The sequence below is a fragment of the Euprymna scolopes genome, chromosome 5, assembly GCF_053919585.1.
Source record: "Euprymna scolopes isolate OS-2025 chromosome 5, ASM5391958v1, whole genome shotgun sequence".
In the NCBI taxonomy this organism is placed as follows: Eukaryota; Metazoa; Mollusca; class Cephalopoda; order Sepiida; family Sepiolidae; genus Euprymna; species Euprymna scolopes.
The window spans coordinates 83,930,109-83,951,117 of NC_136486.1; the positions used below are offsets into that span (position 1 = coordinate 83,930,109).

The following is a 21,009-nucleotide window of genomic DNA, read 5'->3' on the forward strand; positions in this document are numbered from 1 at the left end:
AAAATCGATTTTATAGCAAGATTTAAGAATGGTTAGCCGAAAAAAAGGTGAAAAACAAAACAAACAATCAATAAATAATTGTTACCAAAGGCAATAAATGCTACTTTTTTTTTACTTCCATGAATGAGTTTATTTTATGTTTTAAAGTATTTTCAAGCGCTTTTCTTTATTTTTTAATCTAAAATTGCGGGTGTGTGGATGCGAAATATCTCCAGATTTTCTAGAATTTCCCGCTAGATTGCAAACGAAATCTCCAGATCTAGCAGGAAAACCGCTAAATTAGAAACACTGGTCATGTGACAGGAAGCGGTAATAAATAATTGTCCCTAAATAAAAAAAAATGTCCTATCGGTACAAAGAAAACCACCTATTTATCATAGAAAAATTAAGTATAATGTTATAATTAAAAAGAAATATATAAAAACACACCTGGATATAGTAAACATATTATACCAAAACGTGGAAGCCATCCGTCCAGTGTTTTTTTAGACTATTAATTGCGAACGAACCAAGAGTTACATTTATATATATATATATATATATATATATATATATATATATATATATATATATATATATATATATATTATCTATTTATGTATATATATATATATATATATATATATATTATCTATTTATGTATATATATATATATATATATTATCTATTTATGTATATATATATATATATATATTATCTATTTATATATATATATATATATATATATATATATTATCTATTTATATATATATATATATATATTATCTATTTATATATATATATATATATATATATTATCTATTTATATATATATATATATATATATTATCTATTTATGTATATATATATATATATTATCTATTTATGTGTATATATATATATTATCTATTTATGTGTATATATATATATATATATTATCTATTTATGTATATATATATATATATATTATCTATTTGTGTATATATATATATTATCTATTTATGTATATATATATATATATATTATCTATTTATGTATATATATATATATATATTATCTATTTATGTATATATATATATATATATATTATCTATTTATGTATATATATATATATATTATCTATTTATGTATATATATATATATGTTATCTATTTATGTATATATATATATATATGTTATCTATTTATGTATATATATATATATATGTTATCTATTTATGTATATATATATGTTATCTATTTATGTATATATATATATTATCTATTTATGTATATATATATATATATGTTATCTATTTATGTATATATATATGTTATCTATTTATGTATATATATATATTATCTATTTATGTATATATATATATATATATATATTATCTATTTATGTATACATATATATGTAGATATATTATCTATTTATGTATACATATATATATATGTAGATATATTATCTATGTATATATATATATATGTAGATATATTATCTATGTATATATGTAGATATATTATCTATGTATATATGTAGATATATTATCTATGTATATATATATGTAGATATATTATCTATGTATATATATATATATGCAGATATATTATCTATTTATGTATATATATGTATATATATATATATGCAGATATATTATCTATTTATGTATATATATATACATATATATATAGAGATATATTATCTATTTATGTATATATATATGTATAGATATATTATCTATTTATGTATATATATATGTATAGATATATTATCTATTGATGTATATATATATGTATAGATATATTATCTATTGATGTATATATATATGTATAGATATATTATCTATTTATGTATGTATATATATGTATAGATATATTATCTATTTATGTGTATATATATATGTATAGATATATTATCTATTTATGTATATATATGTATAGATATATTATCTATTTATGTATATATATATATGTATAGATATATTATCTATGTATATATATATATGTATAGATATATTATCTATTTATGTATATATATATATGTATAGATATATTATCTATTTATGTATATATATATATATATGTATAGATATGTTATCTATTTATGTATATATATATATAGATATATTATCTATTTATGTATATATATATATATATATATATATATATAGATATATTATCTATTTATGTATATATATGTATAGATATATTATCTATTTATGTATATATATGTATAGATATATTATCTATTTATGTATATATATGTATAGATATATTATCTATTTATGTATATATATGTATAGATATATTATCTATTTATGTATATATATGTATAGATATATGATCTATTTATGTATATATATGTATAGATATATTATCTATTTATGTATATATATGTATAGATATATGATCTATTTATGTATATATATGAATAGATATATGATCTATTTATGTATATATATGTATAGATATATGATCTATTTATGTATATATATGTATAGATATATGATCTATTTATGTATATATTTGTATAGATATATGATCTATTTATGTATATATATGCATAGATATATGATCTATTTATGTATATATATATGCATAGATATATTATCTATTTATGTATGTATATATATATCATAGATATATTATCTATTTATGTATATATATATCATAGATATATTATCTATTTATGTATGTATATATATATCATAGATATATTATCTATTTATGTATGTATATATATATCATAGATATATTATCTATTTATGTATGTATATATATATCATAGATATATTATCTATTTATGTATGTATATATATGCATAGATATATTATCTATTTATGTATGTATATATATATTATCTATTTATGTATATATATGTGTATATATATTATCTGTTTATGTATATATATATATATATATATATATATATATATATATATATATATATATATATATATATAGTTATTATCTATTTATGTATATACTAGCTGAACCCTGCCACGCGTTGCTGTTGCTCAAATTGGCGCAATGGAAAAAGTTCCAAAATGAGAAAAAGCATGTTTCTTATAGGTTTAAATTTCCATTTTGCATGGTTACACAGTTTTTGTTGTTCCATTTTCTTAGCTGATATAGAGATTTTCCGGTTTGGTGACTCTTGAATACGTAACATAAATTGTCCATGTGAAAAAACAGTCAGTGTGTAACTGTAAGGCCCACAATTGTAAGGATTGTTCCCTGTGCTTTGTTGATGGTTATTGCAAATGACAATAAAATTGGAAAGTGCAATTTTCTAAAGTGTAATGATGTATCCGGTGGAATCATAGGAATGCATGGAATGAAGATATATTCATCTGTGAAAGGTCCTGTTAAGATTGTTGTTTCTATGATATTGTTTGTTAATTTTTTTTTACTGCAAGCTATGTGCCATTGCAAAACTTGGATTGGTTTATATTTCACAACATGATAATTAGTACACCAAATTTCAGTTGCAATACATGCGGTGGCATCCCTGGCAAATATAGCTGTTGGATAATTAACCACTTTATCTGCTTTCACAACAGTGTCGATGGATTTGTATTTGACTACCTCACTTGGAATTTTACATTGAATAATAGCGTTAACTTCATGGGCATCTTTGTATTGACCTGCAAGAATAGCTCATTCACTCAGTCAAATGGAATTCTTATAATTTGAATATCTGCAAAAACCTTTTAAACTAACTATTCTTTTGATGAAATAAAATTACAGAAATTACAGAAGTTAAAAGTCAAAGAATTTTGCCCTTAACTCTGATCAGCTGGCACTTTTTCGTACCCAATTTCCCACAAGTGATGCAAAAGTTTTTGTGCGGATCGAACAGTCTGCAACTGTACATGCATATTTTGACTTAAGTTTAATGTCTTCACATGGAACAAAAAAGTAGAGTATTTGAGGCAAGCATTTATTTCATCTGTTGGTGTTGATTGAAGAATAACAGGTAACATTTGTCTGAAATCTCCTGCAAGCAATATTACTGCATTCCCAAATGGTCTGAAATTGCCACGCAAATCTTGCAAGGATCGACCAAGAGCCTCAAGTGATTTTTTGCGTACCATTGTGCATTCATCCTAAACAATAAGTTTGCATTTCTGCAATATTTTTTCCCCATATTGGATGTTTGGGAGATGTCGAACATGAGATTTTTGAAAAATTGAATGTTTTAAAGTAGAATAAATAATTCTTCTACTTGGCAGCAAGGTCACAGATATTCCTCATGCAGCAAGGGCTAAGGCTATGTCATTTTGTTACCAAATGGCTGCCAAAATCAATTTAATTAGAAAGGTTTTACCAGTTACTTCTGGTGCCGTTCAAGGTAGCAGTAATTTCCAAATAACTTCTATTCTCACAGTCAGTAAATTAGGTGACTAAAATAGGATTTATCCGTGTTTTGACAATGCCTTATTCACTGTAATTAATTTAGGAGACTAAAATAGGATGAGGGATTAGAGATGGACAGATATAGAGGAAGATATATAAATAGAAAAGAGAAAGTGAGAGGAAAATAGAGAAGGAGATAGAGAGATAAAGGGATTGATAGATAAACAGAGAGAGGGGAGAGTTAGAAACAGAGAGGGATGAGACAGAGGAAAGGAGAGAGATAGAGGGAGTTAGAGAGAGAAAGGGGCTCAAAGAGAGATGGAGAGGGTGATATAGAGAGAAAGATAGATTGAGAGAGGGAAAGGGAGAGATGGATAGAGAGAGAGATATTAAGAGAGGAAGAGAGAGGGGGAGAGAAACAGAAGGTGAACTACACTTCACCGTTTTTTTCCTCATTCAGTAGAGAAGAAATCTTTCGAGACTGAGGCAATTTTAATGTTTTGTTATTATCCAGAGTACCCCTTTTTTTTTGGAGGGGGGGGCTAGATTTTCCTCACATTAGAAACCGATCGGGTTATCTGTACTTTCACTTAACAAATTAATAAAAGAAAAACATATTGTAAAATTTGAATTTAACATGAAAATACTATTTTAAAAAATAGCACGATAACATAAGTGCATAAGTGCCACTTTAGGTACTCCTTGGGCGTTGAGTTCCATGGCGACCAGCATAATTATTTAATGGTCGCTCCCTTAGCCCCCCCCCTAGTCAAGGCTAATGCATGCGCACGTAACATTTTTTTTATTTACTGACGTTGGCTTAGTAACTAAACGATTTATTGATAATTTCGTAACCCTTAAACGCATGCCGGAAGATTTAAATTGGTTCATTATTGTTGTAATGAAGAAAAAAAAAAAGTTTCATTCAACACAAAACCAAAAACACATATTAATGATAAATGATTTATTATTCTATTCATTGAAATTTACTAATTTTTAAATAAAAAAGTTAAAAAAAAAAAAGTTAATAAAAAATAGTTGCTTATGTGCGCATAAAAAACTTGTTTTTTTTTTGTTTTTTTAGATTAGGTCCACCTTATAATCACCCCCCCCCAAACTCCTCATCTTAAAGACAGCTTCCGGAATAAACACCACTTTTGTAGGGGGGGGGGCTATTTGCAAAATTTAACTGATATTTGTTGTCAGCATACCTACCCGAAAATACTATTAAAAAAAAAAAAAGGAGGGGTTCTGTGCCCGTGGCAGAGAAGTAGATTTATTTATCAATAAAAGTTGCAGAGAAGTAAATTTATTTATCAATAAAAGTCGTCATTTAAAAAAGAAAATTGTGGAGGTGGACCTAAATGTAAATATTTACCCAAAAAATTATCCCAAAGTTTATTACCAAAACGTTTTGTTTTCGCACTATTCAACAATTTGTTCATCCGCGCATGTAAATTAAAAAAATATTTGTAAAAGTGAGAAGTTATCAGTAAATGATTTAGTTTTTTTTTTTAATTTATTTATTTATTTATTTTTTTACATTAGGTCCACCTCCACAAATGTTAAGAACGGCTTTCAGAATAAACACCCTCAACCTCTCCATGTTAACAACGGATTTCGGAATAAACACCATTGGGGGGGGGGATATTTAAAAAAAAAAAAGTCGATAAAAGTCGTCATTTAAAAAGAAATTTAAAATCAAATGTTTGTAAAAGTGAGAAATTATTAATAAATGTTTAGTAACATTTTTCGGTGCTAATGCAGAGAGTGACCCGCACTATTTTTTAAATCGTGTTTTTTTTTATTCAATTGCAAGGTTAAAGTACAGAATAGGTACAAAACACCCTCCCCTCCCCATGTTAAGAATGGCTTTTTAAATAATAACGTTATTATTTCAGCATGGATCACTCTCTGCATGAGTACCCATTTTTCTTTTAATATTCATAAAAAGTAAAACTTTTTTCAAAATAAATAAATAAATGTTTGTAAATGTGACAAATAATCGTTTAGTTACGGCAACGTCAGTAAATAAAATATGTTACGTGCGGGGTGGGGTGGGGGACTAAGGGAGCGCCTATTATTTTTTTCTGCTGGTCGCCATGGAACTCAACGCTCAAGGAGTACCAAAATGTAATTTTTTTTTGTCAAATAAATAAATTTCAAGCAATTTTTGCAATAAATAATAGATAGCAACTTCGTTAATTTTACGACTCGCCCCAGCATATTATAAACACCCTAACTTCCCCATGTTAAAACGGCTTTCGGAATGAACACCCCCAACCTCCCCATATTAAGAACGGCTTTCGAGGTTTATGGAAGGGCGTTTTTTTTTTTTTTAACATGGGGAGGTTAGGGTTTTTATTAGGCACTGCCAAAACGGGGGGGGGGGGGGGTAGGTACTTTTTGACAGACCGTCTTTTTAAAAATCTACCAAAAATCAGGTAATTATCCGATCAATACAAAATTTTCAGCGATTATTAAGAGAAGAATGAATTTTATAACAGTGTACTTATTTTTCATAAACGATATTTATATGTATATATTTTTTTTTTATTACAACCCCCCCCCCTGTTTTGAGGGGGTACAAATATGCTTAAAATAATCATCTGAAACTGAACACAACATATTGTGTTGTTGTAAGGGACAGAATTATAGATTTAAAAAAAAAAATAAAAAATTGTTTGCATATCTTATTTTGACGTCTGAATATCAGAACTTCGATTGTGTTTAATTATCCTGCTTTTGAGTTTTGAAGTGTGAAATTCGGTGAATATGTTAAGTAAAATAATTAATTCAAGTTCAGCAAAAAAAAAAAAAATTAATATTTATACGAAAAAAGCCATTTTAAAATCTTTGATAAATAAATTAACAATTTTTTTTAGCGAGCCGAATAATGCATGACCATTATTAAACAGGGCATGCTTTGAAGAATCAATACAAAAAAAAAATTCGATAAATATTGTGCCCTTTGTGTTAAAAATAGCATCATTTTTTCGATCCTGTTTGAAAACGTTTGTAAGGTTAAAGTACAGAATAGGTACAAAACACCCTCCCTTCCTCATGTTAAGAATGGCTTTTTAAATAATAACGTTATTATTTCAGCACGGATCACTCTCTGCATGAGTAAGTTTTTTTTTTTTTTTTACTTGTAATTCGAGAGTAGTTGAAACGGAAGTTACCAGAAATAAAACCGGGCAAGTCTCGCAGAAACGTTTCGAAAAATATTTATATTTTATTTAATATTTTAATAATTCGTGAGGTAAATTTATTTTAATGACATAAAAACATCCCTCGACTCTAAAGATGGGTTGTCTGAAAATTTCAAATAAATTAGTAACGTAGAAATATGGTTTTATTCACTTGTAACGAACCAAATTTACATTTTTATATATATAGAAGATATATATATATATATATATATATATAGATATATTATCTATTTATGTATGTATATATATATATATATAGATATATTATCTATTTATGTATGTATATATATATATATAGATATATTATCTATTTATGTATGTATATATATATTATCTATTTATGTATGTATATATATATTATCTATTTATGTATGTATATATATATTATCTATTTATGTATGTATATATATATTATCTATTTATGTATGTATATATATATTATCTATTTATGTATGTATATATATATATTATCTATTTATGTATGTATATATATATATATTATCTATTTATGTATGTATATATATATATATTATCTATTTATGTATGTATGTATATATATATATATATATATATATATTATCTATTTATGTATGTATATATATATATATATTATCTATTTATGTATGTATATATATATATATATATTATCTATTTATGTATGTGTATATATATATATATTATCTATTTATGTATGTATATATGTATATATATATATTATCTATTTATGTATATATGTATATATATATATTATCTATTTATGTATGTATATATATATATATTATCTATTTATGTATATATATATATATTATCTATTTATGTATGTATATATATATATTATCTATTTATGTATGTATATATATATTATCTATTTATGTATGTATATATATATTATCTATTTATGTATGTATATATATATTATCTATTTATGTATGTATATATATATTATCTATTTATGTATGTATATATATATATATCTAGGTATATATATATATATATATATAGTATCTATTTATGTATATATATATTATCTATTTATGTATATATATATATTATCTATCTATGTATATATATATATATATATTATCTATCTATGTATATATATATATATATTATCTATTTATGTATATATATATTGTCTATTTATGTATATATATATATATATTATCTATTTATGTATATATATATATATTATCTATTTTTATATATATATATATAATATATCCCTACGCAATAACTCTGTCAATTTTTAGTCTACAGACTCGAAATTTGATATACAGGTTACTGAGATTTGGGAAAATTGATGTGATCGGTTTTTGGCCAGAAATTTGTCGATTAAGTGGTCAAAGTTCAACGATTTGATCTTTGAGAACTCTACCAGACTCCTCCAACAATTTTGGCTCTATGCACTTGAAATCTTTAATATAGGTTCCTTGGACATGGATCTAACTTAATAACTTGATTTGAGCCCAAAACAATAAATTTTAAGGGGTCATAATAGGGGTCAGATTTGAAAAAAAAAATTGACCTCTGCGGTCTCTTCCAAATCACTCAGACAATTTCTGGTCTAAATATTTGAAATTTTACATAAAGGGTATTCAGAGATAGGGCAAGCTTTTTCATCAGTTTGGGTCGAAAATTCTTAGTTACCAATATATAAATGTATGTATTTATGTCTGTTTGCTTAAACTTTCAATAGAGGCGACTGATTTTTCCAAGATCAGTATCGTTTTAAAGTTCAATCTTTCATACGACAAATATGGAAAAATTGGCTAAAAACATTAATATCTTCCCCTTCAACTAGGCACCTTTTTACAGGGGGGTCACTTTTCTCGCCGATATTTTTGAAAGTTTCCTCTCCTTTAGATTGTCTCGACTTTATTTTAAAAAATGTCGCTTCCGGTTTGGCAGTGGTCGTAACAGCATAAACGTTAGGTTTTACCCCGTTCTTTTCCTCCTTTATGGTACGGGGTCGAGCCTACCTTCCTACTACCACTTTTTTTTTTTTTTTTTTGCTCAGCATGCACATCCAAACACCCGGGTAATGCCGGGTGCCCATGCTAGTAATCTGTATATATATATATAATTATAAAACTCAAATGACCTTGTAACCGGTGTTGTAACCCAACATCGAGGTCATGATTTCTTGTTGCACACTCGTACATAAACATAAACCCATAACAGCGTATACAAATTAACACCAATCGCTGGACTGGTTTCGTTCAAACAAACGGACATCCTTAGAAAAGCAAATATATTTATTGAATAAAAAACTTAAAGCAAACGCAAAACGTGATTACAAATAATATATATAATCACTGAACTGTTTCATATATACGATATATATTATACTAAATAATCAACGCAACAATAAAACGTATTGTTTTACTGTGTACGTTTTCAGCATCCCAATTTTTTTTGCTTGCATTTGAATTATCTAAGTAAACAATTCTTAATATTTTTTTTTTTTACATCGTTCATTTCCGTATTATGTTTTAAGTTTTCTAAAGCAATTTTCTTACAAATAAATCTACTTTAACCCGTTGGCAGCCATAAAAGTATTTTTCAATGGCGATTTACCCACTGCCTTCCTTTTTTTAAATTTCTTCTCCATTTTTAATACATACAAAAAAGAAATAAAGAAAATTTAAGAGGCAAAATGGAAAAAAAAATCCAGAACTTTATAGGTAGTCCAATTTAAGTCCATGAAATAGTAATCTGAGTAAGATGACAGTAGTCCAATATAAAATGCCTCGTCTTGAGATTGAAGTCCAATGCAAGGCTTTAGGGTAAAATAATCCTCTAAAAAATTGCATATGTTGATAATAAAAAAACAACTTGAGATTGAACAAAGGCAAAACAAATTTAAATATAGTTAAATTTATTTGACAGTCCAATGAGAAAAATATGTGATAATTACAATATTATAAAAACTCTTGATACCATAGCATTTCAAAGCCCAATGCTTCTCCTCAAAAGAGGAGAAATATATGGGCTATCTAGCTGAAGTTACATTAGTTTAGAAATAAAATGATGATAGTGAAAACTAAATAAAATATAGAGGAAAGAAGAGGAATGATATATAGCAGAGAAGCATTATGCTTCAAAATGCTATGGTCTTATTATATAATATTCTAATCTCTAGATGTTTTTCTTATTGAACTGATGAATTAATTTAACTATATTTATATTTGTTTTGTCTTGAATTTTTATTATGTTATGTTTCACCCTCGTGTTGAGTTTCATATACTCTGATAGGTCATTATGTAAAGATTTATTCAATTTCTTTAAAATCCCATTTACTATATTATAATAATTATTTATATTATCATTAAATGTGATGAATGGGTGCATTAATGCAATCCTATTTTGATCATACATCTCATCAGACGTTACTATGATAGTAATATTTTTATATTCTTTAATTAAATATGTTTTATTATTTAATTTTTTTTATTCAGTTCAGTTGCTAACTTAAAAAAGAATAAATGAAATAAAATTGAATATTCTTAATATTATTAAGCTCTAACAATATAATTATTGAAATAAATACTGGAAACTTACCCTCATAATATTTAAGTTTTTGATTTAGGATTCTAAATACATAAATTTCTAAATTTCTGCAAAAGTAGTATCAATTGATTGATACATTTTACTTGGTAGAAGCAGTGATTTTATGCTTTGTTTTTAATAAGACACTTTTTTTAATAACACCAACTATTTCATTACATTTTTGTTAAATTTCAGTGGTAAATCACAATGTGCTTCTTCAATGGCTTTAGCTTCTTGCTATCTTTGAAAAATATCTCCTGGGTTTATTTTATTATTCTGCAAATGGGTTTGCTTAAATTTCTGCATTTTAATTATTTTTTTATTCAATTAATTTGTTGAATTTTTTACGCTAAATTTTTATGCCTTAAAATAAAGAATTTTGTAAGATTGTGTAAATCGAATAATATATCTTTATTGCAGATCAATTAAAACCTAATGTTTTTTTTGTTGGAAACAGTTTTCGAATGCATTGGTTTGCATTTTCATTTAGAGTTTCAGTCGAAGCAGCTGTGACAGCAAAAGCTCACCACTAAGTAGAAAATGCATAAAAGAAAATAAAACCAATATTTTAACAAATTATTGGTTTTATTGTATTATTTTTATTTGTTAACATTGGTTTTGATTTTTTTTAAAATAAATAATATATTGAAACCAACATTTTTTTTGTAGTTCTAATACAAACTCTACACACAAGCATATGTAAACAGTAAATGATTATTGTGTGAAAAGGAAATTTTTCATCAAAAACACAATGTACAAAGTGAAAAATTAATAACTAGCAATGTTTATCTTAATGATGAATTGTACATAAAAACTTTTGTGGTAAGTTTTTGTCTAACTTTGTTTTATTTGTTTGCCCTTAAACTGTTTTATACATAAGAAAATGTGTGAAAACACGATTTTAAAAAAGATTTAAAAAATTTTTTTTTCTTTCGTTTTGATTTGGTTTTACAGTATATTAGCTGTTGGGTTATTTTCTGTGGAAGAAATTTTATTTGTTCTTTGTGGGAGATATTTATTACTTGTGCAATTATTTGTGTGCTTTCTATATTGCCTACTTTTCATATTATTTCAGATGATGAGTTTTTGTTGGTAACTGAGTATTCAGTTGTATAGGTTCAGTTGTTGCTATCCAGTAAAGTCAATAATTCTATTGAGTATTTGTTTATTCAAGTGTGTGGGAATTTTTTATCTGTAGTTGATGACCAGTTTTTTTTTTTTCTTTTCTTTTTTTTTGAGAAGTTGATAATGTTAATGAGGGCCGTTGTTCTAAATACCTCTCCCATGCTCTCCACATTGTATGATTTTTTTTTAATATGGATGATATTTTTACATTCCATGAAGATGTTTTGTTATATATTGAGTTCCACATTAACATTTTGCTTGTTTTTGGAAGAAAGAATGGTTTTGTTTGGTATTATGTATGCATAGTCTCTTCTCTTGTCTTAGTAAAAGCTGTTTTTCTCTCTTTTAATGTAAATTTTATTTGGTAATCTATTTAGAGTATTTTGATTCCATAATTGTGGCTATTTTTTAAATCTGTAATTTAAGTTTTCGGTATATATATAGATTAAAAATTTTTGTCAAGTAGTGTAGATTTATTCAGTGAACCTTGCGATTTCCATAGATTCTTGTATAGCTTTGTATCAAGCAGATTAGAATCTTTTTGGTGTGACATAGTCTAATTTGTTTAGGATTTTGATAATTCATGTTATCCACTTTTTTACTTTTAATGGATCATAGGATGGAATGGAAATCTTAAAGAATCATGAGTCTGTTGGTGTAACTGACCAAAACGATGTTGAATGGTTGATCTATTTTGGAAGTTTCGCCCAATTTATGGAAGCTTTTTTTAGAATGCATTTTCTGACATTTGTGTTGTTGTATACTGTTATTTTATTCATGTGGTGCAAATTGTTAAAATGGCTTCATGCATGAACAGATAAATACTGTAAAAATGATGTATGATCCATGTTATGGATGTGATAAATGAGGTTAACTTGTTTAGTATACTATGACTCATGCTAACAGGTAAAAATAAATGGTCTGAACATAAGAACAAGCATTGTGGTAAAAGAAAGAAAACACATAATATCTATTTTGGCATGTGTGTAATTATTTGAAAAATTATGTGATGCATGCAGGACGTACGTTGATTGAGAAAAGGAGGGAGAAAGAAGAAAGAGAAAAGGAATAGTAAACATGGATGAAATATAGTAAAAAAAATAAGTAGTACTTTAACCCAATCAGAATTTGTTATGCAGTGTTGAGGTATATGGCATTGTTTGAGTGCAATTTTTGCTAAATATGTGGGTAAGGAATAAGATCCGAGTATTAAGGTTTACGTTAGATGGTGATGAGAAAAAATAAAGCACATTTAGTTTATTTTTAAAATTATATATATATATATATATATAAGTAGTTTGTAACCTGATTAAGCAATCGGCGCACTTAGAAGACATTTATTGATTCAAAAGAAACCAGAAAAAACTCTTGTGTTTATTTTTCCCCCCGTTATCTTCTTGATACCACACATACACACACACTTTTATGCACATTTTATGCATATTATAATTTTTTTAACGAAATAAAACAAAAGTTTCTCGATTCTCTTTTTTTGAACTTTCAAAAACTTGAGAATGTGCCTATTTGTGTACCATAATCTTTATAATCAATTTCTCTTTTGTTAACTAACTTTTGTCTTTTTTGTTATTTTGAATTGTTCATCTACAAAAGACACAGATTTGCCTCCTGTAAGAATCCATTTTTAAAAAGGTTCTCACATCATTTTCTCTTTAGGATTTTATGCTTTCCATTGCATAATCTTTTCATTTCATATTTTCTTTTTCTACAAATTATGAATAATATTAATTTTCAATAATTTGTTTTATATTTTCTGTGTCACTAATGAACTAATTTTTATTGTATGCTTATTGAATATTTGTATGGTTTAGTTTTACAAAATATTTTTCTATAATTTTATCAATTTACATGTAATATTTTGTAAAACTATATTTGATTTATTTTTTCTTTGATTTTATACCGATTATATTCAAGTGAAATTTTGTATTGACTTATCTGGTAAATTGTCTGCTGATAGATTTTAAAATTTATTTTACGATAAATGAAGGATATTTGCAATTATAATTTATTAATTCTTCTTGGGGATCTCTTCTTCTAATCTCATTTCAATTAAAAAATTGTCTTATAGAATATAAATATACAGATCAAATTCTTTTGAATATGTCATCAGGTAGATACCAACAATGTTCTTAATTTATTCTGCAATTATTTCGAAATTCATCCAGTTTATTTTTAAAATGATTATATATATATATATATATATATATATATATAAAATTTGTAACCTGATAAGGCAATTTATTGCAAAAGTCTATGACTGGTGATGAGAAGTGAACTGTTATGGGTTTTGTTTGGTTTATAATTATTTTTATGTAAATAGAAATTGCATCAGAGAATTCGTCTACTTTTGTTTTATGTCCTATAAGTTTTTTATTTATAGATTTTTTATATGTTAATTTTCTAATTCTTTAATATAATGATTATACTATCTCTCAATACAATATTAGCATATTTCATCATTTATGAAAGAAGAATGTCCAATAATAGAGATGGCACATATATAAATATAAGCTGCATTGACAAAAGATGATGTACCCTTAGTTTCATACTAACACATCACTCAATAACTCCTATGGCTGGCATATAGATGGTGCAACTAATAAAAAGTTTATATAATTTTTATGAAATACTAACTTTCTAATAGCACGTATTACAATTTGAGCTTAATCAGGTTATTAGTTTACAAATTAAGTGAATCTATTATTGTAAATTTTCTAAACAAAGCAATTGTTTGATAAATATTCAGATTCTAGTCCATTGCAAAACACAAGAAGTGGTATGTTGACTTTAAACATGGTTGTACAGATACAAAGTATGCTGAATGCTCAAGTCACCCAAATTCAATTGAAAAAAAGTTCACAAACTCTTTTTGACTGATGGTGAATTGAAATTAGAAGAATTGAATATATCAGAATGCAGTGTATTCATCGTTTTGCATGAAGATTTGTTAATGAGGAAGCTGTGTTTGAAGTGAATTTTGCATTTATTCAGTCAGTCAAAAACAACAGCATATTGATGATTTAGAACATTATTGTCTTTAAATTTTTTTGTAACTGTTTGAACACAACATAAAGGAGTTTTGTGTCAACATGTGAAAATGGATGAAACATGGATCCATCAGTTCACTCCAGAATCAAATTGACAGTGAGCTGAGTGGGCAGCAACAGGGGATAGTTGAGCAAAGATGCGAACATCAGCAGGCAAGGTTTTGGCTACCTTATTTTTATATGTGCAAAATATTTTGTTCATCACTTTCCTTGAGTAAAGAAGAACCATCAATAGTAAATATTATATGGTGCATCATTGGTGCATTTGAATGAAGAAAACACGCAAAAACGTTATATGAAGAAAAATATATGCTATTTCACTAAGACTCTGCACTGTGTCACAAGTGTATTTCAATGATGGTAAAACTATGTGAATTTCACTTGGAATTTCTTCCACACTCACCCTATTCTCCAGATCTTACCTCCAGTAACTACTGGCTGTTTACAGACCTTAAAAAAATGCTTGAGGGAAAGAAATTTAGCTCTAACAAAGAAGTGATATTAGAAACTGAGGTATGTTTTGAAGCGAAAGACAAATCATTCTACAAAAGAAGGCATCAAGTTGTTAGAGAAGCATTAAGATCAGAGTGTCACTCTAGAAGAGAAGGAGATTTAATTGATGAATAAAATCCATTTAAGTTGTTGCTAGATTAGTTAAGCTCCAGAATGTATAGAGTGATGTGTTATTTTCAATGGTTTTGTACAACAATAGCCTAAAAAATAGTAAAACTCACAATAATCCTAAAGCGTTGACTTGTGTTTGACAAGAGAAATATACAATAACTAATATTGAAATATAAAAATGCCAAATGGTTTTTATGAGATTGGTGCAAAAATGTTGTTTTTTGACATGAAGTTGAACGTCAAAACGACAAATTTAAAAGATGCTTATTTTGAATTTGTAATTTGTTCCAATTGTCATATATCAGGGTGCATCATTTCAGTAAAAATGAATTTATATTTTCTTAGTAATGTAAATAAATTTTATCTGCTAAAACAATGCATGACTGACGGCAAAAAATAATGTCCTCAACAATGCTGCAGCTTTTTACACATGCACGTTCATCTGCATTTTCTGCAGTTTGATTTTCTTTTAATTATTGAAACTAATAATTCCTAGCAGAAATTATAATCATGAATAATTGCTTTATTTTTCTTTTTATAAAATCGATTTTTCTGTTCCTAATTAAGAAATGATGCAAAGCAAAGGTATTTAAATATAATTTTTAATGCAGTTTAACTGTAATTGATTAGCAACTAGCAGTTGTGTTGTGGCTGAAGTATGGAGTGGTGGGGCTTACCCCTGACAGCATATGAAAGTGGGAGAAGGGTGACAAAATCAATCATTAAAAAGAAAAAGTTAATAATTTTTGAAAACTTGGTGATTCCTTTAAATCATCCTTTGCACAATATTTAAGACGATTGTTTTGGTCTAATTATCCCCATCTAAAATTTAAGACATTGCATCTGGTTTTATTCTGGCAGGAAAAAATGCATTGTTATCTATGAGAAAGGTTTCTCCAAAAATTAAGTAAATAAAAACCCTATTTATATTTTATGGGCCATATCTATTAAATTTGATTTTTAACTGAGAAAAATGTAACTTGAATGATTGACTTTACTGAACTATTAATAACTTTGTTGAAATGAAAGCTTCAACTTTAAACAAAGTTTGAAGAATTTGCAATTTTTTAAGGCATCTGCATTGAAAGTTGAGTCGTTTTAAACCTACTCTACAGTTGGAAGTTAGCCCTCTTCCCATTTTTTTTTTTTTTTTTTTTTCAGCAAATTTCTCATCTTTGACTTTAAGTGTAGGTCTTAGATTCTCATAGTGTAAAAATTGTTCATTTTAATTTAAAGGTTGGGGGGGGGGTATTTTTCTGTCAGAAACTCCACTGCTCCAATGCTACATAGAAACTAAATTTAAGTAATGTTATATCATGATTGTCATTTATTCAACAAAATGTTCTTGTTCTTTTTTATGTAGAAAAGTATCCACAGAGATCTTTGCTTTGAAATATTAATATGCATGTCAAAATTTAGTGTTTACATTTTGCGTTTTTAATTGTGATGTAAGAATATCGAAAATCGCTTTAATCATCTTAGGACAAATGTTTATTTAATGAAAACTCTAGATTGTTTGTTCAGATAGAATATGAATGGAATTGGCTTTTCTCCACTTTGCTGTGTATTTTACAGAATATGCTGTCATCAGTGTGTGCCTGGCATGCGCCTTTACACCCATACCAGGTGAATGGTTACTTTTTTAACCCTAACCCGCAATTCTAATTCTATAGTAAGCAACAACAAAAAACAAAAAAATAAAAAAATAGTTACTGCATTTTCTTAAAAGATTTTTTGTGCAAGCTGATATTCACAGATTTCTAAATTTTCTTTTTTTTCTCACATTTTTTCCTTTGTTAGCAAATGCATAATAATGATTAGAATAATATCATTAAAAACTTAATCGTATTAATATCTTGTTTTTAAATTTACAATTCTTATATTTTTTTCTCTTTACATATTTGTGACAAATTATATATTCAAAATAATTTTATTAGCATTAGTTAAATAATCTTATACATCCGAGGGTTGTTAAAAAATTTCTACTCCTCCCCCAGAATAAATCTGAGAAGTAAGTTTTTTGATATTTCTAATATAGTCCTATTTCATATAAATGTAGTTGTCCTAAAGATGCTCAAGCATTGTGATCCTATCATGGACGAAGTTGGCATCTTCATCCTCCAAAACTTCTCAATAGCACACACATGATCTCGTCACTGTTTTCACAATGGCAGTTGGCAGATGAGATTTGAGTTTAAAAGATGAAAATAAATCATATAGATCCAAATCTGGTCAATAAAGAGACGTATTAGTAATTCAAAGTCATAGTTGGTTCTTTAAAACTACTGCAAAGCTGTGTGAATGGGTGCATTATCCTTGAAAAAAACAAAAGCCATCACCTTTACCAATGGATGCTGCCTGCTTGAACTTCTTTGCTTTGAATTTTTAATTCAGGAATAAAGTAAGTGAAGCCAGATTTCAATTTGACTTATTCATCTGTGGTGGAAATTCTTAGGGTTAGTTTGAAAACTAAGAATTGTCCTAGAAATGCCACCCCTTTTCCAGCTTGTGCTTTGGCCTCAGCATTCTTGAAACTTATCTTGTCAACAGATCTTAGAAAGAGTGTAGACTTTAAACTAGGAACAAGCTATTGAAACTAAATGTCTGTTGAACAGTAACAGGTCTGTAATCTAAAACCATACTGTGAATGGCATTAACTTGTTCATTGTTTGAATTTTTGATGGTCATCTTTTGTACTGTTTCTACCCAACTTGAATTCCACTTCATAGTTGTATCAGAAAATTAGTTTACAGCAATTCTATATTCAAGCAATGTCAGCATGTGAACAACAAAATGGATTTAATCACAATAGTCGACATATAAAATCTGAAAAGATATTTGCCAAAAATAAACACTTGATTCCATATAATTTTTATGACTGATTATTGTAACTAACCTTGTTTTGTTGTTTTTGTGCTGAATATAGAATCAGTGGCAAGTAGTGTTTATGTCTGGTTCTCTGTCATCACAGGTTGTTGGAATCAGTTACCTAAGTCATACAAATAGATAAACCAGCAGGAGCAGTTCTTGTGCCTGGTCATAAATTTGTCATGTCTTAATTTGTTGTATATAAATAGTAAAATCCTATCTAACATTTAAGTCAGTCAGAATTTCAGACCCAAATAGCAGTCTATCTGACATATTATTTGATTTGCGTTAGCTTATTTTTTGCCATTATTTTCTCAGCTATATTATTGCACAACTATAATTCATTTTGATTTGTTTTTTCCTGCTCAACTAAAATTTCACTTCTATATTCTTCCTTACTGACTTAATTAGAAACGTGATATATATATATATATATATATATATATATATATATATATATATATATAGTGTTTCATAAAAAATGTAAACATTTAGCAATGGCATCTTCATACTTCAGCTAGTTGAAAACCAATTTAAATTAAACTTGAAAATATTTCTTTTTTATCTTAATACTAGGTAGCATACTTTTCCTCCTAATTTACATGAGGAGAAAAATAAAAATATACTAAAGATCATATAATATAGTATATATTTTTAATATTTACTTATGTTTGTCCTAATATTTCAGAAGTAATGAATCTCTTCATCATATGTTAGAATTGTTGGCTGCATTGTTTTTCAAATAAACTGGAAATAAGTGTTCACATAGTTCCCTCTAACTGCCTATCAGCAACAGATTAGTAAATCACATTCAATATGTAGCTGTTGAAAAGGAAATTTTTAAAAAATGTGTTCGGTTGTTTTATTTTTAATTCTTTGTTTATTTTTGTGTTATTTTTAGAAGAACTTATGTGCTGTATATAAGACTGTATTGATTAAAAATTATATTTATAAGTTTATATAATTAGTTAACAACACAAAAACTGCATTGAAAATGTGACTTACTGTTGCTAATGGGCAGTTAAAGGTTATTATGTAAACATTATTTTCCGGTTTATTTGAAAACAATTTTTCGAATAAGCTTAATAAAATGAATTAGAATAAGTTTAATCTATGATGAATGTGAATAAATATGAATAAATATATAAAAACGAAGATCTTACAGGTAACACTTTCATCTTTTTGTTGCCTTCTATATTTTCTCTATAGATTTTGTGTTTTTATATTTTTTATTTGCAATTTCCTTCTATTAGTAATATTTAATAAAATACAATGCTTCAAGCAAACTACATCAGTTTCTCTTCTACACACACACACACACACACACACACACACTAAAATATTAAGGTTAAAAAATTATTAATGAAATTAATCGATACTACTTACACTTCTAATACATTCAATTTAACTAAAGTAAACAATTTTGGTTCTTTTGTTAATAATTTTAACCTTGATATTAATGCTATCTTTGAATTATTTCTGCATTTTATATATATATATATATATATATATATATATACTAGCAGTTCATCCCGGCTTTGTTGGGGCTCTGTGTACTGTATTCTGAAAAAACAACATATAGACACATATATTCGAATTAAGAATTTATTGTTTGAGAAAAGGAATATATAGAAGGGGTTATGTTTATTTCCTTAAAGGATTTTCAATAAAGGCTCATATCATCAGAGGAAATGAAATGCGGTTAGCAAAATGTTCAGCTGTGAATAGACACTTATTTTGCTTTTCAACACAAATATTGAAAATAGTTTTTTGAGTGGTGAATGATAATTATATGGAAATAATTATAGGAAAAGGAATTTGATACAACCTGGGCAGTCCATTATCGGAAGGAGTACAATGTCCTCCGGGGTTATAAATCCAGGTAGGCAGAGTATTGGTGCAGTAATTCAAGTAATATCTATCTCGATTATTTATATATATATATATATTTATATATATATATATATATATATATATATATATATATATATATATATATATAATCGAGATAGATATTACTTGAATTACTGGACCAATACTCTCTCTCTCTCTCTCTCATATATATATATATATATATATATATATATATATATATATATATATATTAAAAAGTTTGACTCGTGTCCAGGTAACCTACATCTAAAATTTCAAGTGTTTAGACCCAAAATTGGCGGAGGAGTTTGGTAGAGTCTGCAAAGGTCAACTCTTTCAACTTTGACCTCTTGGCAGCCAAATTTTCGCCCA

At 26.4% G+C, this 21,009-nt stretch overlaps 1 protein-coding gene across 15 annotated transcripts in view; it reads left to right on the forward strand.

The window, feature by feature from the left end:
- Positions 1-21,009, forward strand: part of LOC145276902 (uncharacterized) — a 296,930-nt gene that overhangs the window by 219,639 nt on the left and 56,282 nt on the right. For 7 of the 15 annotated variants that reach the window (XM_080128348.1, XM_080128358.1, XM_080128349.1 and 4 more), the window contains one exon: positions 17,473-17,523. The exons of the other annotated variants lie outside the window; for them this stretch is intronic. In XM_080128348.1, the coding sequence (XP_079984474.1) occupies positions 17,473-17,523 (51 nt within the window). The remainder of the gene's footprint in view (positions 1-17,472; positions 17,524-21,009) is intronic. 15 annotated transcript variants of the gene reach the window in all.